The 25,532-nt window shown below is 39.1% G+C and overlaps 1 protein-coding gene across 2 annotated transcripts in view; it reads right to left on the bottom strand.

Moving 5' to 3' along the window:
• Positions 1-25,532, bottom strand: part of ARHGAP10 (Rho GTPase activating protein 10) — a 225,150-nt gene that overhangs the window by 69,558 nt on the left and 130,060 nt on the right. For both annotated transcript variants that reach the window (XM_045019538.1, XM_045019537.1), the window contains exons 13-18: positions 24,503-24,568; positions 17,364-17,438; positions 9,220-9,307; positions 4,730-4,788; positions 1,724-1,829; positions 918-1,077 (exon numbers count right to left, since the gene is read on the bottom strand). In XM_045019538.1, coding sequence (XP_044875473.1) covers positions 918-1,077; positions 1,724-1,829; positions 4,730-4,788; positions 9,220-9,307; positions 17,364-17,438; positions 24,503-24,568 — 554 coding nt within the window. The remainder of the gene's footprint in view (positions 1-917; positions 1,078-1,723; positions 1,830-4,729; positions 4,789-9,219; positions 9,308-17,363; positions 17,439-24,502; positions 24,569-25,532) is intronic.

The following is a 25,532-nucleotide window of genomic DNA, read 5'->3' as shown; positions in this document are numbered from 1 at the left end:
TCATATTATTAATTTCTGCACGATCTACTGTGACAGCTCATTTTGACAATGTAAGTGGGAAGGCTTGGGATTTGCCAACTCTTTCTCCCAACCACTCTAATCAAGAAGGAATTATACCCATGAGGAACCCAACAAAGCCAAGCAGGGCATCTGAGGCCTCACAAAAGGAGGATTAAATTCAAGATACCAAGCTGGGCCCAAAAGACTCACTAAGGGGAAGTCAAGCAGGGGATGCCTAGTAGAACCCCTGGGTGGGTTTAGACTGCAATGATGGGAAGCCAAGAGAGGATGCATGATGATATTTTGAATGTCTGCTCTGAGGAACATTGTGTGGGGTACTTTAACCAGCAGCAACAGCTTCCATTGTAACTTTTACACTAGAAAGCAAAGACTTGAGAAAATGAAAACATTTTAAATTAGAATTTTTTAAATAAGAATATTATCGATACCTAGCTCTCAAACAGTGCTTTCCTCCTGTAAAGCTCAAAGTCTAAAAGTCCTGTTTTATAGGTGAGGAAAACAAGCACAGAAAGCTTAAGTGGTATGACCAAGTTCAGGCAAAGCTGAAAACAGAGCACAGGTTCTCTCACTTCCAGTCACTGTCACATCCAATAGACAGAAGGAGCCCCTTTCTTTGTGCATGTGCAAGTGTTCATGAAAACTCATGTGTATACAATTAGCACAGATGTCTATACATTCTGAGTAAATATGCATCTAAATGTGCTTGATGTGTATGTTGATAGGTCAATTTACATACTCAAAAGTGCTAATTATGGGGGCGATGGGGCACATGTGAAAAATCTGTATGTACATATGTAAAATCATATGCCTGTAAGATGTAATGTTTATTTCATGCCACATTCTACGCATAATAATAATGCTATCAAGCAAATTTTTAAACACACACAGAGTCTCACCTTCTCATGGTTTTCTATAAGGATTTCCACTACGATATTCTGAAACTTTAGGTCCATAATAGCTGCCACAGTTTCTTCCTGTGGCCTCATTAAGGTTGGTCCAAATACTACTCCTAAATTTGCTACAGTCATTAGATTTTTCTTGGCATGGTCTGCAACGCTTTTTCAAAAGAATTGGAAGAAAAAAAAACAGGAAACAAGTTATGAAAAATTGCCAATACTCTTGGAAACTGAAGTATACTTTACAAATGAAAACATTACATTTCCCTAATCCATATTTTAGAAGTTTATTTTGTACAAAGTTTCTCCAAATAAAACCATGTTGCATTTTGGAAAGTAGGAAACCCATTCTTCCATTTTAAGAGGAAACAAAAGTCGTCATTTATTGAACTTAAATGCGTACAATGCACTTAGCCTTGGACTTTGGTAAATGTGAAACCAACCTAATTTTGCTAACAAACCTCTAATATTCTCTTTGCCAGAATTTGCAAAGAGAAAGTATAAATTCACTTTCTCACTTCAATCAGCCCTCAATTGCTGGCAGAACTGCTAAGTAAATACTTATATGACTTCATTAACAGATTAGATTTCTGCCCTCTTTTCCAAAACATACATAGCATGAGTCAAACTTCTCATCTTCTTCCATAGGTTTGGTGCCTTGTACTGTATCTAATACCATCATGACTAGCCTTGGTGCCAACCACAGTCAATGTGCCCAATTGTAAATAAAATAGGGAAAAAAATGAGGGGGGGGGAGAGAAAGGGGGAGAACTCTGAAAATTAATAAAAGAAGCCATGGTGCTTACTTTGCTAAATGTTTCACCAAAATGTCCAGCATCTCTTTGTTCTTCTCTGGAAGTTTATGAACCAAGAAGTGGATAGCGTTAACTCTGGACTCAGGGCTGCCACTTTCTACATAATAGAAACAATTAACTGTATCTCAAAGATAGAAATCCTGCCCCACCCATACACACCAACCCCAAAACAAAACATTCCTAGCATACTTTGGTTTTGCCCTTAGATATCTCCAAATAGAGCAGAACTCAATACATGCACGTTGTGTTCTAGTACTATCTGCCCATTTCTTATTTTGTGAAGTGATTTTCAATCCACTTGTAAATGGATGCCTCTTTCTGCTCATCTATATTTAGAAAAAAAAGATGCAGATATTCTACTGCATCACACACATGCTTAGAAAAATACTGCAAAGCAAGGGGTCATGTTACTAGCTACAGCATCTCATTGTGAAAACCAAGTGTGAAAGGATGCTTCTTTATCCTTTTGACATTGCTTATTAATTATACTTATTTACATTGAGTTTTGTTGGTGCTAGACAGCTGTTGACACTGCTTCAAAATACCTTGCATTAGAAACTGCACCGGAAAATAACATTCAGAGAGGAGTAAAGAGTTCAGAAGAGAAAAACTAACACTTTTTAAAGATGTAGGCCAATAACCCCAATAAGGCTGCAGAGTCAGATTACCAGGATAAAGGATTCTTGATATCAACTACATCTCTCATTGTTGGCAGTGGTGTAATTGGTAACACAGTTGGGTGTAAAGATGCAATGGCTTCCTTGTACATAGCAAAGAAACAAACAATTTAGGCCACACAAGGGCTTATTTATTATTTATTAAATAGCTGAAAAAGATTTGTAAGATGTGAAAAAAATGAATCAGTCTTTTTTTATTTTACATTATTGTTTGTCTTTATAAAACTAAATCTGAAGACTGGATTATAGTAAGGTGTGTGTAAGACCATATCTTTTTGTAAGTTAGTACTGAAGGCAAGATACATAACAGAAAACCATTATGGGCATTAGGACATACAGTGAACCTGAGAAGTTCTGAAACCAATACTACTGCTCTGACTGCACTATCCTAAATTTATTCCAGACATTAGGTATTTACTGAAAACAAACAAACAAACAAAAACCCACCATTTTTGTTAGGTGTTTCTTTTAATAGATTTGGAAACATTTTTGGTAGAGAACATTCTTGGTGGAACTTCACTGAGGAAAATGCCACCAGCAAGCCAACAGTTTTACTTCTGATTAGCCAAATTCAGAGAGCCCCAAAAAACAATCCAACTCTCTTCAAAGTAAAAGTCCTTCAGAGTACTGTGGAATCCTGAATGCCAGATGAAGTGACGCTTCATCAAATGAATTATGTGTCACTGTCAAGGGCTTCTGATTGCCCCAATCAATACTCGTTAAGAAACAGGGGTGGAGTACACTCTGCTGCAATTTAATAACAGCCCATTCCTTATTATCTACTACGTTTTTATACCTTAGGTTAGAAAGATACTTAGAAGCTTTTTTTTTTTTTTAAATGGAATGGCTGAAATTAATGCAGTGTTCTTCAAGTTTCTTCTCCTTGCTTGACAAGTTTAGCCATTGCACATATGGGCTTATGCAATTTTTTAGTACTTGTGGATATTGCATTCTTAAGACCAGTAAACAAACATCTTCCAGTAGACCTAATAAAATGGTGGGGGGAGTGTCAGAATACAGAAACTTATACTGTTATTTCCTTTGGGGAAAGGGAATGTTTTAAATCCTATCGCATGCAACTCTGTATATGCTCATTATTTATATAAATGTCTTGAATTCTACTAAGCTCTTCACCTCAGTTACATTGTATGGCAGTGAATTTCAAGGCTAACTATGCAATAAGGTTAGAAAATATTTCCTCTTTGTTGCCACTTGTGAATTCTGCGAAAAAACATCTATCTAGTTTTATCAAATCCAATCACAACAATGATGGTGTAAGCAAAAAAAAAAAAAATATATATATATATATATATATACACACACACACACACACCCCTAAACCTGTTCAGTAAAGTTTTATCTCTTTTTTGAAATATGAAAATACTCTAACAAGGACTAGAAACTAGCATTCTGCTGTTTTTTCCAGCCTTTAATACTAGACAACAAGATAAAGTAAAATTTTGAGGACAATTGTTTTTAACTTCAATTCTCATGGATTGCCAGAAGTGCCACAGGCTGGAAAGCAAATCAGCTAAATATTTGTTGGCTATTCTGCCAACATTTTTTCTTATGCAATTTCTACTCCTTGGACAATTCCATGTACATTAGAAATCATGCAGCTGAACTACAACTCCTGCTCTAAATCTTTACTTTAACTGCAACAGTTTAATTTGGCCTGTACATTCCTTTCTTCTAGTAATATATGAGGCACCTTTAGGCCAGCTTGGATACAGGCCTCCCAGGGAGATGGCTCTGAAAACAAGGATCAGGTGGCAGTCATTTTTTATGATCCAAGGGAGCTTGTCTCTCTCCCCGCCCCCAAGCATACTGTATCCTACTAAATTTCATTTCTTTATAAATGGCTTAAGGAGATGAAAATATTACCGTCCCAAACTACTGCAAGAAAATTGGGTATATAATATTCACTATGGTACAACTGGTATAGGAAAAAAATCCTGAACTTTAAAATTCTAACTAAAAAATTCATATAAATCAAAACAGAGTGAAATGCACTAAGCCAAGCAAAAACTTGCCCCATTGAGTCTATCAATATACAATGCATTTATGTATCTATGAACATATATATGCTTATACATATATAGATCTCTATAGATACTGCATGACGGCATACCCCTATTTAACTTCATATTAACATCCCCAACTTTCTTTTTTAAAAGGTTCCAATTTTTTCCTACACCTCTGTTATTTATTCAGTTGAAATGAGCAATTTATCTGAGACTACATTTTCAACGTCTATTCCTCAGTGCTAGAATGGTGCTATTATAAAATAGTTCTATTTGAACTGTAGTCAAATATTTACTGGCAGGAATGATGAACTCTCTGTGCAACTCATACGTCATTAGGGGCTCTGGAAGACTTCTGGAAGACAAAGATGACATGGAATCACTAAATACAGTAAGCTCATGTACATTTGTTTCTATTTGTATTTATTCCGAGCAGGAAAGTCTTTCAATATGATGCAGTGTCACCTTCCACTGGGGAGAGCCCCCCCCCCCGGGGGGGGGGGGGGGAGCTTGCAGGATTTCAATGATTTATAGTACAAACTGAAGCGTGACATTTAAAAGCACAATCCTAGGAAAACAACATGGTTAAACCCACGAGCTAAACTCCACCAGTTGAAGTGAGGCCTCCAATATAGTATAAACACCTTCCGTACATTTTGAGATTGCCTTACAGATGAATAAAATATAGGCATGCTGTGTAACTAATTGTTCATCAGTTTCTTTTAAAAATGTGCTCACTGCAACTGAATGTTGTGGGTCTGTGTCCCCTTTAAGGGACCTCTGTACAATTGGGTTACAAGGGTGGGGAGGAGGAATTTATCTAAATGGAGCTAAGGGAGGAACAGGATGTGGCCGAATATGTATCCACTCCAGCTGTACCCTGCCCCCGGGGATGGGGGCGGGGTGTCATATCCTGTGCATTCCTGGAGAAGCCCTTACTTTTATCACCAATGGGATTAGAACAGAACTATTTATTTCATGATCTGCTGGGGGCACTGCACTAGTCACCTTTTTATTTCAGGGCTGGGAAGGAATTTTTCCCTCATCATTGACTGGCCAAGTCAGAGTGTTGTTGGTTGGGTTTTTTTTGCCTTGCTAGGACCTTACTATTGCCCTATCTCAAATGAGGTTACAGTAGGTTACAGAAAGCCATTTATCTGGTCACTGTACAACTTCCCTATGATGTACCTGCACTGGACATCTGTCCCACACTTACATAATGAGTTGTAAAAGCAGCAAAGAGTCCTGTGGCACCTTATAGACTAACAGACATATTGGAGCATGAGCTTTCATGGGTGAATACCCACTTCGTTGGATGCATAATGAGTTGCAACATCATAGCCTAACTCCCTTCCCTACTCACCATAACAAAGCCCTCCCTAAACCTGCGTGGGGAAGGTGGAAAAACCCCCACTCCACCTAGGCCAATCTGGTGGTGAGGGAAAAATTCCTTCCGTGTCTCCCCTTCCCCCCAAAGGAGCAGCTAGCCCGATGCCCACAGCAGGTCCTAACTAAACCTGGCATTTTGCTACCTCACAGGGAGGGAGGATGGGTGCTGCTCTACCTGATCCAGAGAAAAGAGGCTTCTCCCACCAGGATTTGAACTCTCCAGACCTTCCGATCCCTGAGGATCAATCAGCATCACCATGCTGACCCACTCCCCACTTTTGCAGCAGCTTATGATCCTTGCTCCCTCTCCTAGCCAGGAAGTGCTACACCTTCTCACCCCAACAAGCTGGGCAACAGTCTCCCACCCCCCACTTGGAAGTAGACTGGGGAATGCATCCCCTAAGGAAGCTGGGTTTGTGGTTTTTAACGTCTGGTAGAAGACACCCCCTCTCCCACTTTTTCTACCACTTCTAACCCTCATAAAAGAAGAGGGCGAGAGGGTCTTAGACACAGTTTGGCTGTGTGCAGGCTGGAAAGGGGGAGGTCTGACAGCTGACCTCCCAGGTAGGTGGAAATAATAAAGGAAAGAATGATGATCTGCACTGTACAATTTATTGCTGTATATTCCCAGATATTTTAAGTGAATAAAGTTGCGGCACAATTAAACCACATCCATTGCATCTCATCTTTCTTCCTGCATGGCCAGGATGATAGAGAGAGTCAGGTGGTCAGATGGCTTGATTTAAAAATAAGGAAGTGCAACAGAATATTTTATTACATCAGATGCAAAGGAATACATAAAACCCTCTACGCTAGAGCTAAATGAATAATTGACTGTAGTCTATCCATTAATATACCTTATTTCTGGTTCACAGATATTAAAGAACAAATCATCATTTCCTTTTATTTATTTGAACATAAATATTTTATGAATTTTTGTTGTAAATTTAGTTAACTACGAACTGATCACAACCGTTCTTTGCAAGTATTTTCTATTTGAGTTGCGCTGGTTAGTGAGTCACAATGTAAGCACAAAACAATGATGAGTCCTTGTGGCACCTTAGAGACTAACAAGTTTATTTGGGCATTAGCTTTTGTGGGCTAAAACCCACTTCATCAGATGCATGGAGTGAAATTGTGGAGTGAATAGGATTCCTTGCTGTTTTTGCTGATACAGACTAACACGGCTACCACTCTGAAACCTGTCACAATGTAAGCACAAAGGATTGTGGGATTCAGGTTACAGAAAGAGAGACCTTTTCTTTCAACAGCATCGTCTTTTTCTTGCAGTAAGTGCTGGAGAGCTGATAGCCATTTTCATAACTGACTAGTGATTTAGGATGCCTCAATTTTTGGCTCTCTAACTTTCAGGCATTAAGGCAGGAGTGGGCAAACTTTTTGGGCTCATGGCCACATCTGGGTGGGGAAATTGTATACAGGGCCAGGACAGGGGGTTGGGGTGTGGGAGGGAGTGTGGGGTGTGTGTGGGGGGGTGCGGTGTGCAGGAAGGGGCTCAGGGCAAAGGATTGGGGCACAGGAGGGGTGTGGGGTGTATGAGGAGGCTCAGGGAAGGGGGTTGGGGTGCAGGAGGGGTGTAGGGTGTGGCAGAAGGCTCAGAAAAGGGGGTTGGGTTGCACAGGGTACAGCAGGGACCTCAGGGCAGGGAGTTGGGGGGCAGGGGGCAGGTGGGGTTCGGGGTCCGGGGTGGCAGCAGTGCACACCAGGGCCAGGGCAGGCTCCCTGCATGCCTGCCTGTCCCCGCTCTGCTCCAGGAAGTGCTGCGGCCCCTGGGGGTGGGGGTGGGTGGCAGAGGGCTCCGCGTGCACTGCCCTTGCCACGCCTTCAGGTACCGCCCCATAAGCTCCCACTGGCTGCGGTTTCCCATTCCTGGCCAATGGGAGCTGCAGGGGGTGGTGCCTGGAGGCAAGGGCAACACACAGAGCCCTCTGCCCCCTCGCCCGGGGGCCGCAGGGACATGATGCTGTCCGCTTCTGAGAGCAGTGCGAGGCCCGCAGAGCCACAGGAGGCAATCCCGCAGGCCGTATCCAAACCCCTGAGGGGCCGGATCCAGCCTGCGGGCCGTAGTTTGCTCACTCCTGCATTAAGGGGTCTAATATCCAGGAAGTATTGAGTACCAACCATCTGAAAATCACGTCCCTTTAAAATGTCTCAAAACTGCTAGTTACATATAAAAAATATTGTCCATTGACTAATAAAATTCTTATTAACTAACAGGAAAAAGAAAAATTTGACAAACTTTTTTTTTTTAAAAACCTCAAGTATATTGAGTTGACTTTATTCATGTTTTAAAATTACTGTAGAAAATATCAGGATCTTCTGGATCAGCAATATTATTTTATTTTGTGCATTTAAACAGATATTTTTTCTCCTACCTGAAGTCTATAAGCTATACTTCAAGAGCCAAGCTTGATACACCTCTACCCTGATATAACGCTGTCCTCGGGCGCCAAAAAATTTTACCGCGTTAGAGGTGAAACCGTGTTATATTGAACTTGCTTGATCTGCCAGAGTGCACAGCCCCCCCCCCCAAGCACTGCTTTACCACGTTATATCCAAATTCGCGTTATATCGGGTCGCATTATATCGGGGTAGAGGTGTACTTAAAAATTCCTCCATTTTTTTCTAGTTCACTTTATTGATACCAGGAAAATTAATATAAAAGAGTTCGAATTTGAATGTAAATGGATTTTCATCACTGAAAACCCAGTGCGGTTTAGGTTTCAAGAAAAAACAAACAAAACAAAAATGTTTTATTCATATTAAACCATAATGGACACACAAAGTTGTATATTCTTACATAATTCAGCTGAATATCTCAACAGGGAATCAGAAAACTGGTTTGCACACAGAACAGACCCAAACCTCTAAAGATTCATTTCTCTTTTTGTCCTGGCAACTTTTACAGCTCCTTGGGACCAGGAGAAGTAGCAAAATATAAAGCTAGTCAAATTTTTCAGATTACTTTTTAATGATATTTTTGTGATTTTTCCCTCTCCTTTTTTGGACCAGCTCTACCAAAGTACCCTAAGGAAGAAATACTGTTGAACAGCCTAACCTGACTGGAAGCAGCAAATTTTGTAAGAAAGGCCAATTCTGCAGACCCAAGATTTCTAGAGAATCTGCCAAACACTTAGGTGTTTATCCCCTCTAAACATTTTGAAGTTTGTCGGTCACTAATCTTAATCCACTCTTTGTGAAATTATGAAACTCCCATCCCCAAGCAAATATAGTGCCTTAAATAAATGTGGATTTGTAGTCAGTGTAGACTTCCATCCAAACAATAGTAAAAATGAGCAACCAAAACAACAATAAAACATCGTCATCAATCTGTGGTAATTACAGTTCAATTATGAATAGTTAACACATGGAACCTTACCTCAGGTACTGCTTCATAGCACTAGTAATCGTCTTCACTTCCCAATCTACAGAGTTTTCCAGATCAATTTCACTGCAGGTTTTTGCATCTAACAAATGACCACAAAGGAAAAAGAAATCTAAATTTATACATACATAAAAGATTTTATCAAAGTTAAATTCATGGCAGAATGTGTGTATCTGTGAAAGCAGACAACAATATTATAATAATCCTAAAGGAAACAACAAAATGCAAGGTCCTTGAATGGAAGTATATCAAATTTGAAGTCAATAATTTAGAAACTTTTATTAGTTTAAATCCAAAATTGTCCTCTACCTCTTAATATTAAAATGGAAGTAGGATTTAAAATCTAAAATACATGTCTATCTCATTTGAAAATTTACTTACAAGTGTTTTTAAAACTATTTCACTGATTTTTCTCTCCTTAGTGAGCAATACAATTAAACTAGACTTAATTTAAAATATCTTTATTGAAGGGTTTTTTTTCCAGATTCCCTTATTTAGAAGAGGCAGGGAGCTTTCCATATGGGGATATTCATGAAAAGATGCAGATCAAACTCACTTTAAAGAAAAAGCCAGTGAGGAACAAATAAAATGATAGCCAATTACCCAAGATATTGTGTCTTTAAGTACTTCAACTTTTTTTTATTACAGCCACCGACAGCAACATGCCATAAATTATAACAATGGTAATTAATATGGATTACATTTTGATCAGTTCCTACAATTCAGAATTCATTTGTTACTGTGCTTGTTGGACAAACGACAGATACATTTAAAAAATCAAATTAGGCACCCTGATTAAAGGTGCAGTCCTTTCTAACTGGGACTAAATAATTATGTTCTAAAGGCTGTGCCAACCAATTATTTCTGTAACTGAATATTCTCTCTCATTAAATCAATTATTTAAATCTTATTTTAAAATACCAGTCAGATAACATTTTCTGTCAACTTGCTACCAGCCAACCACCATCCAAAAACTTGAAGACTGTCTAAAATGGAACTTTTTATTTTCTTCTTTCCAGCATATTCCTGTGCTCTGAGAATCACATTCTTTCCACTGAGAAGGAAACCTTTCTACTGACTTCATGGAATAAAAAGCAGCTGTCACATCAGAAACTAATGACTCTAGTGACTATGTTAGTAATCCACTATTAAATTTTCACTGTTTTCAAATAACTCCTCAATCATCACTGACTCTCCTTCACAATCAGAGGGTTCACTTGGTTGTGTGGAATTTGTTAATGATATATTTGAAATTCACACTTCAGAAAACACTGTGAATAATCATCCTTAAAATATTAGAAAGTATTTTTGCTTTTTAAAAATAGTAAAATTTGTGGGAAAGGATTCCATTATTCACTCCTGAGGCAAAACACTAGAACTTCTCAAAGACTACCCTCCTGTTAACCCCACCCCAAAAAAACAGGCATGAGACTACAAAAAGAAATGGAGATCAAACACTTTTCTTGACTCTCTGGTTCTGCCTGTTGTCTTATTTAAACAGTTTCCTTTATTCTACTTTACTGCTACATTCCACTGTGTCCTAAACATTTAAGAATCACATTTGCTAAGGGGTCTCGATAGGATTTCGGCATTCATGCTAGCATTTTGCACACACAGCTATTTGTGCATGCAAAAACTAAATGTACACACAAGAATGGCAGCTGCAGATGCAAATATTTGTATGCACACAAATAAAGGTGTGCAGATTTAAAATTTTTGAAAATTCAGCTCTAAATCTCCTAAAATTTCTGATATTACGGAAGTAGGGTTTATAAAAGCCATGGGGCTCATTGAGCTAGGTTAGGAGGAGCAGCTTTGTTTCTAGTTTTGATTTTAATATGGCCACTGTGGGAGTTTAAATGTATTATAATACACTGTATATAAAATGGGGTAAACAATGGATTCAGAGCAGTAACTTTCACAGCTGTTTTAAAATGTAGGCGGATTTGCAAAATTATTTTCTATGAAATATGTTGTCTGGCATTTTTCATGACGGTCACTGTCAGAAGTCAAAACTGAACCCATCAATAAAATATACAAGATTTTAATGGTCACCTCATCATAAAGTCACTTTATAAATACATGTTTCTTTGTAGATTTTTGCACTTAAATAACACATTTTTTATTCTGTGAATCGTACACGAAGTAGTGAGTGGAATTGAGTATCCTGCTGGCTGCACAACAATAGTGCAGTCTGAAAGGCTTAAGACTGAGACTCCTGACACCTTCAAACTAGTGACTCTGTATCCGTGTTTATAATAAGTTAGAAGATTAACTTAATATCCATTTCAGGCAAAAATGAGAACTTTGTTTACAAAATGTTAGCCTTTGCCGTTCATATTTAAATAAGACTATTGTTGAAAATCAGAACAACATGGCACTATATAGGTTACAGACAAATTCAAGGAGTAAGTCAGTTACAGAATGAACATACTGTTTTACAGAATTACATGTTTTTTCTTTTAACTGAATTTAATTTATGATCATAAGCAAGGCTTGATTCCACAAACTTTTACTCTGGCAGGTGGGACTCCTTGAGAGTATTACAGAAACAGGCCCATAATTAAGGTCTTTCCACCTTCCTTCCATATACCTCTTCTTCTGGTTCTATGTCTTTTCCAAAAAGAGACAGAAAGGCTACATGCTAACACCACCCATTCCTAGCATCTGAAGTCTATTTTAATCTTTTTGCATTCTGGACCACATGCATTGGATGGTCCATGATAAATAAAAGTAGCTTGAAAACTCTTTGAGATCTTATTTTAAAAAGTTAATACCGTGAAAGTTAAATCAGAGATAATCAAAGATGGGGTTTTGTTTTATTCTTAATGACACTGGAGGGAGAATTTTAGCAAGGATATTTAAACTCAAAGACAACGGGGTATAGATTAATCAGATGTTTTCGATTCTTCTGCACTATATAACAAAAAGAAACCCTTCTCTAATCTTCCTCGAGACCACATAAAAATAAGTATGCAAACAAGATCACATCACGATACTTTCAGTGAACTATTAGGAGAGGGGAGGGGCACCTAGCTATAACATTACATGTTCTCTATTTGATGTTTCTTGCTGTCTTGACATTAGTATAATCTTTCCATTCCAAATCATCACATGAATCTTGGAAAGGAGCAAAAAAGTGTTTCTAATTTAAAAATTAAGTAAAATCAGATGCTGGAATCCCCATTAAACTCTTCCAGCTGCTACTGAACCACTGGAACCTGAGTCTATTTTAATTTGGAACCACTAATGGTAGGGAGGAAAATCTGACTGCCAAAACTGCACACCCTAGATAAACCAGTGAGTAGAAAAACAAAAACAGCCCATGGTAGAAAATGCATTCTAATGAGGTTCTTCAACTGATGACAGGTAATTGTTCCTGTGGCTAATGGCTAAAAAAAGGTTATTGCTTACTGAGTCTTTAATTCCAACACAGCTAAACAGCCATCAGAATCTGTTGTGTGTTGCTTGTTTATATTAATCTTGGTTTATGCTTCCTGACACTCCCTTCTTGTTACAACGCTTTAAAATACAGACAGGTTTACATGCATTGACAGAGTACCTCAGGGCATTGTTAATATTGATTAAAGTAAGATATCATATAAATTAATATTTAGCAAGGTCATTATGACAGACTGATATGACATACAGGCCCTCAAGCCTGAAATCTTATCATCACTCCTGAAGAGACAGCCTGCTTTTAAAAATAAATAAATAAAAAAGACTTACAGGTGGCACTGAACTGACAGCAGCGTATAATATAAAAGCACTTTGTCATTCACATAATGTCTGGGGTAATGAAATGAATTCACTTTCTGGTTTCCTCCAGTTTGCTGTGCCAAAGAACACTGTGTTATCAGCACAGATGGAGCATGCATGGTTCTGGAGAAGAGCCTGGTGCAAACTGCAAACAAGCTTCTCTGAATACCAATGAATCCCTGAGAATCAGACCCTTGCTGTCAAGTGACAGGTTTGGAAGCTCCATAAAAATGAACTAATCCCTGTGGTCTTGTCCAACTGCATGTACTGTCAGTGCTCTGGACAGGAAATTTGGAAATGTTGCACATTGTGCAGTCATGGCTATAACTTTGGTGTAAGATACTAAGCAGGTGAGGAAATTCAGCCAAATGCCAGCACTTTTCTGAAGGCAATGGGGTGGCAGGAAAAGTCTGACTACTGGGACTAAATGAGTATTAAGTTTTCCAGAAGAAAAAGAAAAAAAATATTTCGGTGGCATTAGTGTGATGAGCCCAATTCAGAGTGGTTATATAGGGTGATGTATAAGCTACCCATTGCTAAATGCATGTGAGGAAGTCTAAATGAAGGCTTGTCTTCACATACAGCACTTCTCCTGTCAGCATAGTTAATCCACCTCCACCTCCTTGAGAGGTGGCTGCTATGTCGATGGCAGAAACTCTCCTGTCAACATAGCGCTGTCTTCATGGGGGTTAGGCCGCTATAACTATGTGTGGATTTTCCATACCCTGGAGTAATGTAGTTATATTGATACAGGTCTGTAGTGTAGACTATGATCATGGACTGGTCTACACTGAAAAGTTACATCAGCATAGCTATGTCTCTCGGGGTGGCGGGTAAAAAATACACACCGCAGACAGATGTAGTTAAGCCGACCTAACCCCCAGTGTAGACAGTGCTAGGTCACCTGAAGAATTCTTCTGTCAACCTAGTTACCGCCTTTCAGGGGGGATGGATTACCTACAGCAACAGGAGAACCGCTCCCATCTACACCTGGGTGGGCAAACTTTTTGACCCAAGGGCCACATCCGGGTATGGAAATTGTATGGCGGGCCATGAATGCTCATGCAATTGGGAGTTGGGGTGGAGGAGGGGGTGAGGGCTCTTGAGAGGGGCCAGAAATGAGTTCAGGGTGCGGGAGGAGCTCTGGGCTGGGGGGAGGGCTCCAGCTGCGGGTGCAGGCTCTGGGATGGGCCTGGGGATGAGGGGTTGGGGGTGCAGGAGGTTGCTCCGGGCTGGGACAGAGGGGTTCGGAGGATGGGCCGGGGATCAGGGCTGGGGCAGGGGGTTGAGGCGTGGGAGGGGGACAGGGGTGCAGGCTCCGGGCGGTGCTTACCTTAAGCAGCTCCCAGAAGAAGCAGCATGTCCCCCTCCGGCTACTACGTGAAGGCGCAGCTAGGCAGCTCTGCACCCTGCCCCATCCGCAGGCACCGCCCCTGCAGCTCCCATTGGCCACAGGGTTCCCAGACAATGGGAACTGCAGGGGCAGTGTTCGGAGCCCATTAGCTGCCCCTACATGTAGGAGCCGGAGCAGGGACATGCCGCTGTTTCTGGCAGCCTCGCGGAGCAGGGCAAGCCCCCGACCCCACTCCCCAGCTGGAGCACAGGAGCAGGGCAAACCCTGGACCTCGCTCCCCGGCGGGAACTCGAGGTCCGCATTAAAACATCTGGAGGGCTGGTCTACACTGAAGTGCAACAGCGGCACAGCTGTAGCATTTTAAGTGTTGATGTATGTTGATGGAAACTATAGCAGCATAGCTATGTTGCTATACCGACATAACTCCATAGTGCAGACGCAGCAGACACCAATTGGTTTTTCTACTGCTATAGGAATTAGGGCTGTCAAAAAAATTAATCGCGATTAACTGCACTGTTAAACAATAATAGAATACTATTTATTTAAATATTTTTGGATGTTTTCTACATTTTCAAATATATTGATTTCAATTACAAAACAGAATACAAAGTGTACGGTGCTCGCTTTATATTAATTCTATATTAAATATTTGCACTGTAAAAAACAAAAGAAATAGTATTTTTCAATTCACCTAATACAAGTACTATAGTGCAATCTCTTTATCATGAAAGTTGAATTTACAAATGTAGAATTATGTACAAAAAACCCCTCCATTCAAAAATAAAACAATGTAAAACTTTTAGAGCCTACAAGTCCATTCAGTCCTACTTCTTGTTCAGCTAATAGCTCAAACAAGTTCATTTATGTTTGCAGAAGATAATGCTGCCTGCTTCTTGTTTACAATGTCATCTGAAAGTGAGAACAGGCATTTGCATGGCACTGTTGTGCCTGGTGTCGCAAGATATTTACATGCCAGATGCACTAAAGAGTTGTATGTCCCTTGATGCTTCAACCACCATTCCAGAGGACATGCGTCCATGCTGATGACTGGTTCTGTTCGATAATGATCCAAAGCAGTGTGGATTGACACATGTTCATTTTCATCATCTGAGTCAGATGCCACCAGCAGAAGATTAATTTTCTTTTTTGGTGGTTCGGGTTCTGTAGTTTCCACATCAGAGTGTTGCTCCTTTAAGACTTCTGAAAGCATGCTCCACACCTCATCCCTCTCAGATTTTGGAAGGCACTTCTGATTCTTAAATCTTGAGTCAAATGCTGTTGTTATCTTTAGAAATTTCACATTGGTATCTTCTTTGCATTTTGTCAAATTTGCTGTGAAAGTGTTCTTAACAAGAAAATGTGCTGGGTCATCATCCGAGACTGCTATAACGTGAAATATATGGCAGAATGCAGGTAAAACAGAGCAGGACACATACAATTGTCCCCCAAGTAGTTCAGTCAAAAATTTAATTAACGCAGTTGTTCTTTTAATGAGCTTCATCAGCATGGAAGCATGTTCTTTGGAATGACGGCCAAAGCATGAAGAGGCATATAAATCTTTAGCGCATCTGGCACGTAAATATCTTGCAACGCCAGCTACAACAGTGCCATGCAAATGCCTGTTCTCATTTTCAGATAACATTGTAATTAAGAAGTGGACAGCATTATCTCCTGTAAACGCAAACAAACTTGATTCTCTTCACGATTGGCTGAATGAGAAGGAGGATTGTACACTCTAAAGTTTTACATTGTTTTGGTTTTGAGTGCAGTTATGTAACAAAAAAAACCTACATTTGTAAGTTGAACTTTCATGATAAAAAGATTGCACTACAGTACTTGTATGAGGTGAATTGAAAAATACTATTTATTTAATCATTTTTATAGTGCAAATATTTGTAATAAAAAATAATATAAAGTGATCACTGTACACTGTGTTTTGTGTAGTAATTGAAATCGATATATCTGAAAATGTAGAAAAACATCCAAACATATTTAATACATTTCAATTGGTATTCTATTGTTTAACAGTGTGATTAATCGCAATTTATTTGTGATAATCGCGATTTATTTATTTTTAGTTAATCATGTGAGTTAACTGCGATTAATTGACAGCCCTACTAGGAAAACTACCTCCCTCAATGACAGTGGTTATATGGAATGAAGTATTCTTCCATCAACATAGCTGCCTCTATACTACATCATCATAGCTACCTTGGTCAGGGGTTGTTCCCTCCCACCCACACATCCCTGACCAAAGTAGCTATGTCGGCCTAACTTTTAAATGTAGACCAAGCTTAAGGCCTTGTCCACACATGAGTTATACCACTTTAAGTATATCAGTATGTAAAGTGGTACAACCCCTCATAATGTGGATGCAGTTATATCAGTATATATGTGCTCATACTGGTATAGCTTATCCCCCCTTCCCATATGGAAGAAAGCTATATTGGTATAAGCACATTTATACTGATATAATTATGCCCATACCAGGCCCTGTATCTGGATAACTATATTGTTTAAGAAAACAAAATTCACATCTCTAATTGACATATTTACCCTGATACAAATTCTGTGTGTAGACCAGGCCGAAGGGAATTTAAGTTCATGTCATTTACTCACCATGAGCCAAAGAAGGTAGAAGACAAAAAAACAGGAAGGTGTAAAAAAGGAAACCCTCCCCTCCCATATATCGCTTTTCTACACTTCCACACTGTGGGAGTAGATTAGATTAATTTAAACTCAGGCTCCTTTAAACCTACTTATACCACACCCATGATTTGTCCCAACAGGTCCTTTTGGCTGTTTTCTTTGTTTATACTAACAGCTAAAACTTGCTTGCCTTACTTAGCCAAGAGGCCACAGTGAGTGCAGGATAGAACTATTTGCCTGAGTAAGGCAAGATAAAATTTGACCCAAAATAATGAATAAGTAAATGTAAACATTACATAAAAATCAACACTGAAATTAAATCAACCATGAGTCAAAATTAAAACATGGTAAAAGTTGTTATAAAATAGAGGCATACCGATTAGCAAACTCAGAAGTCTCTGGACCTTTGAACTCACCCCCACAACTCTGTATAATCCTTGGTCATTTATACCTATTGAGGAAGAAAACAGATCAGTCAGAGGATTCAAATATACAGCAAATAAAACTTTAAAAACTTTCAAATGCTAAACAAGAAGTTTTCATCAAAGTTGCATTCACCACATTGTCACTCATGACTACAACAGGAATACACTACAAATAAAGTATCAGAGGGGTAGCCATGTTAGTCTGGATCTGTAAAAAGTGACAAAGAGTCCTGTGGAACCTTATAAACTAACAGAAGTAAGAGCATAAACTTTCGTGGGTGAATATCCACTTCGTCAGACGCAGGTGGTGGAAATTTCCAGAGGCAGGTATAACTATGCAGGCAAGAATCAGTTTACAGATAACGAGGTTAGTTCAATCAGGGAGGATGAGACCCTCTTCTAGCAGTTGAGGTGTGAACACCGAGGGAGGAGAAACTGCTTTTGTAGTGGGCTAGCCATTCACAGTCTTTGTTTAATCCTGAGCTGATGGTGTCAAATTTGTAAATGAACTGAAGTTCAGCAGTTTCTCTTTGAAGTCTGGTCCTGAAGTTTTTTTGCTGCAGGATGGCTACCTTTTAAATCTGCGATTGTGTGTCCAGGGAGGTTGAAGTGTTCTCCTACAGGTTTTTGTATATTGCCATTCCTAATATTTGACTTGTGTCCATTTATCCTTTTACGTAGGGATTGTCCAAGTTTGGCCGATGTACATAGTGAAGGGGCATTGCTGGCACATGATGGCGTATATAACATTGGTGGATGTGCAAGTGAACGAACTGGTGATGATGTGGCTGATCTGGTTAGGTCCTGTGATGGTGTCGCTGGTGTAAATATGTGGGCAAAGATAGCTGGGAGTGATGGTGGTGTAGGTTCTGAGTAGAGAGTCCACATATCTGGACAGTCTTTCAGTGAGAGTGCTAATTCCAGAGATGATGGGGCATCCAGGGTTACCAGGTTTGTGGATCTTGGGTAGTAGATACAATAACCCCAGTCGTAGCTCTAAGGATATGTTGATTTGTTCCTGTGTTAGTGTAGGGAGTGTCCTGAGTAGATGGTGCAGTTTCTTAGTATATTCCTCAGTGAGATCTGAGGAAAGTCACCTGTAGAATTTGGTATTGGAGAGTTGTCTGGCAGCCTCTTTTTGGTAGTCCAGATCTGTTCATGATGACAGCACATCCTTTATCAGACTCTGATTATAATGTTAGGATTGTTTCTGAGGCTGTGGATGGCATTGAGTTCTGCACGGCTTAGGTTATGAGGCAAGCAGTTTCTCCTCCCTCGGTGTTCACACCTCAACTGCTAGAAGAGTGCCTCATCCTCCTTGATTGAACTAACCTCGTTATCTCTAAACTGATTCTTGCCTGCATATTTATACCTGACTCTGGAAATTTTCACCACATGCATCTGACGAAGCGGATATTCACCCACAAAAGCTCATGCTCCAATACTTCTGTTAGTCTATGAGGTGCCACAGAACTCTTTGTCGCTTCTTACTTGTCTACAATCCTCTTTTTTGCTGTCCATTAAAATAAATCCAAGCTAAATAATGTTGGTCTTCAGGAAAAAGGTGCATGCACATTTTTTGCAATGCACTGCCAGACCATTTAGGAGTTTGTGAATAGTTTTAAGGTTTGTTTTTCCTCCCTGTTTCCTCCCTGTTCTATGAGCTCTTTCCTAAAAATTCAAACCAAACTTTTTTCACATCAGTAAACAATGCTCTTTCCTTAAGATAAAAGGTATCATTCCAACCCACTGTGCTTCCCACACTGGGTATACCCAGAGGAATCCAACTTCAGGACTGAGGCCAGAAGTTTCTCTCCTGTCCTTTTTGTGGGGTGCAACCTCAACAGCCAGATGAGCATCCACAGCCTCCCACTATCTTAATTTACTCAGCTCTGGAACATGGACACTGGATATCTTCTCTTGTTCCCCACTCTCGTTTTCTGTATTGACATTGATAGTTGCTCATATTCCATCCAACCCCACTCCTCTTCCACTGCAACCATTTAGCTGCCCAGCCTCACTCAACATGACATTATGCTGTTCACTTTCCTTTCACCCCCCTTCTCTTTCTTCCCCTTTGCCCCTTCCCCCTCTATTCAGTCCCTTTTCACTCCAACATTCCCTCTCTCCCGTTACTGAAATCTCACATAACCTCCCTCCAAAAAACTAAGATTTTTTAGCATAAATAAAAATGTAAAGAAGATCAAAAAAGTAAAAAAAAATCCAGAGGTTGTATGCCCATCATCACACTGCTTATATGTTGAATCCCTTTACCCCACCCTTTTTTACATGTCTGTACACAACATAGCACAATAGGGCTGAGAACCTGATTGAGACTTTGGGGTTATCAGGCAATCCAATTTACAATAACAAGCTTGGTACTTCCTGGTTTCATAGGACCTAGAAGTGGAAATGCAGACATGCCCCAAGGTATATATACTGTGAGAACAATCTTTATTTTCTCTTTATAACTACAGGGTAGGTTTTGCGTGATTGGCTTTTATTTTTCATTTTTTTATTATTAATTATTATTATTATTATTATTATTATTAATTAAAGAATACAACATACAGAGACATGAGACCTGTGGAGAACTCCCAGATTCAACAACAGATGGTTCCAACACAGAGCAAAAGAAAAAATAAGCAGAACTAGTCAAATAATGGAAAACTTATACCTGAATATTAGATAAATATCTTAAAAAATCATAAGTATCATTTACTATAAATATTATTCTTAATGAATTACTCTAGCAGCTTCACAAATGAGACACCACCACCACCACCACCTAGTATACTCAGTGGTCAAAAGATCCTGATGTTTGAAAAGTAAAGGGTCTTCTAGATTTTCTTCTTCTTCTTGGGCTTTCTTCTTATTGTCTAGATGGCCACAGATCTAATGATATTATAACATGAATTTACATATACAAAAAGTAACTTCCTATACCTCTCGGTTTTCCAGAGCCCCATGTTTAAGATTAAGATCACAACCACACATGTACTACAGACCACTTAGAAAATTGCCAGCAGGAAACAATTACAATAATTTCTGACCCACCCAAAACTAGGAAGCACTGGAAATCTTGGGGGACTGGAGAGGATGCAAAGTAAAGAGCAGTTCCTGCTTGAATTTTCCTTGGGATTCCCTGGGAACTCCAGCCCAAAGATGTATAGATGTCTCACAAGAATATCCAACTTTCTAATGCTTTGCCAAATGGCACTAGGCCTTTTTGCAGGAGGATCCAACTTTAGTTTCTAGTGCTGCAGAACAAATCTTCTGCATTGTATGCAAGAAACAAGGAAAAGTTGAAGCAACATTCTTACAATCAAATCTATCTTATTGTTTTTGCTCATCTCAGAAGTTCAAGCTGTCAGGTTGTATATTGATTTACTGCACTGCTAACATTAAAACTAGTAAGAACAAAATTGTGCTGACTCAAAAAATGTTGGTACCTTAGGCTTAAAAATAATTTAGGACAAGCCACAGCAACCCTTGTTTGGTTTTAAAAACAGATGTACTGCTGTGAAGTGTCTGAAATGACAGTAATATTGAAACTAGAATGCCACTTTAGCAATAGTAATCACTCTGCACTGGTAATTACTATCAGATAATTGATCAAGTTCAAATTCATCAACCTGAAAGAAGCAGAGCTAATTGCTAATGCATAATGAGAGGTGCAGAGGGGAATTAATGCTTCTCAACACCGTTTTTACTTTAATGAAATTTTAAATAAAACACAAACACAGTTTGAAATCATGTGATTTCAGATCTGAACGTTTAAATGCTGCAGAGTACCTGAGACTGATAACTGTGGAAAATGTTTTCCTAATCACTGAGCGATTGACAAGGTGTTTCGTTTTAGAGCATTAGCTTATTGCCAACTAGAATACAAATTCTGATTGGTTCAGCCAGCAGTAGTGGCCTTTGAACCAAGCACTATTAACAGCTTTGAGAGCTGCAAGGCTCCACAGTGCATGTTCTAATTCTTTTTTATATTTACACGAATTATGGGTGACTGGCTCTCAGAATACCAGGGCCTGAATTGGACACACATGGTTTGCTAGGCATGCCAATAAACGAATTTACTATAAGTAAAACAAGTCCCCCTGTCTCAAATGTATGCCATAGCAGGGAGGGTGTGTCTACCAACAACGTACAACTTAGATGAGGGTTTTTTTTATACATATTGCTAATGTGGGGCTATTAATACAGCTGCAGAAACAACACAACACGTTTTACTTATGTTTTCTGTTCAATTATGTACTACAGATGTGCTTACACACACATACTGACAAATCAAGGTAATACCAGGTTGTTCCTATGGGAAAGTTCCCTATTTTCTCCCCAGTGAAATAAAAATCCTTACTGAGGAAAAACTGAGATGACAGCTCACTGCTGCCATCTGTCCCTACATCTTAGAATAGGTGTTGCCGCAGTACCAATTTTAGTATATGTGCTACACAGCGGAAATTTGTTATTAACCCTTAGCACTGGCATTTTACAGAATGCCACCCTAATGAGTGCTCAGAGGAAGTACAGTCACACACACACACACACACACACACACACACACACACTTTTTCCTATCGGAAGAACAGCGCTCTGATGTTTCTATAATCTTTTTTCTCTCTCATTTTTATTATCCACTAAGGTGCTGAACTGTAAATAATGGAATAAAAAACATCCAATCTTGCTCTCAGATACAGTATATGGTTGAAAATCCCATCAGAGTTGTGCTCATGCTCATAATGGTGATTTAATACCTCAAGTTTTCTATTCTAGTAAATTAGTAAATATCCTTATACATCAGCTCACAAGAATTCTAGTCTACTAGCTAATACTACTTTTAATTGAAGTAGTTTTTGTTAATTCAAAGAGAATTATTTCTTCTCAACTTGATAAAATGAATAACACAACTGAGAAAATCATTCAGCCATTGACAATTTAATGCTCAATGTTTTCATTTTCTTCTTTTTTTTCTTTGCATACCAGTTTTCTGCTATGACATGACAAGACTATTCTCAGTTTCCACCCACACTAGACTGTCCTCTCTTTCCTCCCACACCAACCTCACACCCATTATGATTAAAAGAGATAAAACATGGCATACAGACACAGACTCTGAGGAGCATCTGTCTTCTATTTTCTTTTATTGAACATTACTTCCTTTAGCAGCTTACTGTAAAATATTCACAGTAAAAGTTGTTATAAGGTTGAATTTAGTGCATCTTCTCTTACCTAGGTATAAAATCTGGAGGTTTGAAGGGTAATAGTTTTCCTCATATTATTATTATTATAAAGGTACATCAAGGAGACTTGCCTAAATTCTGTCACCACTTATGCTCATACAGCTCAACAGACATCATTAGAGATGTATGGGTGTAACAGTGCAGAAACTGATCTATCCCTATCAGAGCAACAGCACATGTCATACACAAGGCAAGATTTTGTTTTATTTTGTTTTCAACTATATCTTAAGTATGTTCAGAGTTAGGGTGACCAGATGTCCCGTTTTTGGCAAAGTTATAAACAACTGAAAACAGGGTTTTATAAGTTCAGGCAACCCTAATAATAGGCCAGGCTACCAGCCCCGTTTCTAATAGTAACATAATTATACAACTTATATGTAATTGTTGATAAAGTAGCTTGCTACTTCCTCACTCCTGTGGAGAAAAGTATGTGTTTTAAGACTTATTTACATTTTATCAGCATTTTTTTTAAATGACGACACACATAAATCTAGTATTTTAATCTAGATCAGTGGTTCTCAACCATTTTTGATTTGTGGAGCCCTAGATTTCAAATGGAGGTGCAGACCCATTTGGAAATCTATTGTTTATACATATAGTTGAATTCTGTTCAGTCAGTTTTCAATGTAAGTCTTTCATAAACCCCTTAGACATAGTCCATGGACCCCCAGGGGGTCCGCAGACCACAGGTTGAGAACCACTCATCTAGATAACTAAAATAATTAAAATGATGGATTAAGCTAAGGAAATCTGACAACTATTTGAAAAACTATAAAGCCCAAAATAATGTCAGTTCATATCTGGTCTAACCTGAAATTATTCAAAAACCTATCAGAGTGGATTGATGTTAAAATCCAAGTGAAAACAGTTCCTGAGATTATTCTTTGTTATTAATGGTTAAGTTCCCAACTTCACAAAACTACTTGTATTCATCAGTTATATGGTATTCGAAGTACACAAGTAGAAAACTTTGCTTAACAAGAAGGACCTTGCACTGACAGCAGATGTGACAGAACTACTGTTTTACACAACTGTATCCTGAAAGTAAGGAAAGTGATATAACAGAAAGATACTAATCTTCTGCTCTGTGCAACATTAGTCACTCAGCTCCAGTATGGAAAGACTAGACAACTCCAATTCCAATTGCTCTTTTCACATCAAGAAGAACAAATAGAGGGTAGTAAATTATCCATTTTAATTTAATCTCCTCTTCAAAAGGAAAACATGAACACGTATTAGTTTATTTCACTGTCCTGCCTCACTCAAGATTGTTCTCTTGAAAGACAAGTCTAAATAAATAAATAAAAAGTAAAAGCTTAATTAGTAGCATATTAAGCCCCTTATAGCCTGCAGAGTGAGGAGTAGGAACTACACAAATCCCTGGATGGTGTCTCAGTAACCACTGGCAAATATCTAACCTACTTTCTACAAACACTGGGATTGCATGAGGCCTGACACAAGAGTGAGGAAGAATATACCTACAGACCCTCCACCAGAGTTTCCTCAGGAGTACAGGACACATTTTCATATACACAAGAGCAGATTCTCCCTTAGACCCAACAAATCCTGCATCTTGGCAGTGGGTTAGACAAAATAACCCTTGCGGTCCCTTCTAACCCTATGGTTCTATGATTCTACCTGGAGCACAGCAACAGCTAAAATGGAAGGGCTGGACAGATTCTTCTTCTGCATCTGGCCTCCACCTTCTCCAAGCTCTACAATGGGCCAGGCGAGACTTTATATTAGATCCACACTCACACAACACTCCCACCTTCTTGCAGGCCCCAGTCATCTTTGCCCTTCCCTCATGAGCAGTAGCACTTGGCTGAGTTGATCATTACCTCGTGTTTCAACGGCACTGATGCATTTTCTCAGAATTGTGAACCCTATGTTATCCAACTGTGCACCTAAAAGGAAAAACAGTTTGAAAAGGTTTTAAGAACAATTAATAATATATTTGTCTTTTTCTCACAGATGGCATGTCTACACAAACACTATATGCAGCAAGCTGAGGTGTAAATTTACAGCGTTCCAGCATGCTTCACACCAGCTCTCTGGGTGGATCCTGCTGCTATGCTCTACACATTCCCTAATGTATTTTCACCTACTTCTGTTTCAAACCACAGTACATCAGCACACACTAGGGAACTTTTTGCGCATATCAGCAGGGACCACAGGACAGTCAGTGTGCAGCATGTTGGAATGCTGCAGAGTTACACTCCTGCTTGCTGTGCAGGAAGTGTTCATGTAGACATGCCCAAAGATACAAAGATTCAAGGCCAATCTAGTGCTGCTTTCTTGGTAGAAAGTAATATTGCACCTAACTCTACAGACAGGGCTCACTAGGCCAAACTGAGGAAGAATTCCAGGAGTAGGCACCTTTGTTACATTTTCTAGAGAATTTTTTCTTTTTTGCTCTCTTATATTTGTACAGAACCAATCCTGCAAGTACTTGCTACAAGGTGTAGTGACTTCAGGGAGTCTATTCACAGTAGTAAGTCTTTGCAGGATTGGACCCGTAATTAGACACATATTTTGGCAGGAGAAGAATGTGGTTTAAGATTATTTACTGCAAAGCAAGGCAGACTAATCCTAAAAAATTTTCAGCTCATTGGAACATGTCCTGAAGGATCTTGAATATTTGAATACTTGCTATATGCACTGTAGATTTTTGAAGGAAAACCCCAATTCTTAAAACACACCCATAAAACTAAAATGCACACAGAGACTTTCTGATGGAAAACCCTCAACAAACAGCCAAAAAGACAATAACCGTATTTCAGGTCTTGTTTAAATAATTCCATGATATTCCCTTTTAAAATAAAGTGAAAATCATATGAGGAGAAGTTTCATGTGAACTTGTCGTTTATT

This window comes from Mauremys mutica, chromosome 5 (assembly GCF_020497125.1).
Source record: "Mauremys mutica isolate MM-2020 ecotype Southern chromosome 5, ASM2049712v1, whole genome shotgun sequence".
NCBI classification, from domain to species: Eukaryota; Metazoa; Chordata; order Testudines; family Geoemydidae; genus Mauremys; species Mauremys mutica.
Note: the sequence above shows the minus strand (reverse complement) of the source record. Positions and strands in the feature narration are given on the sequence as shown.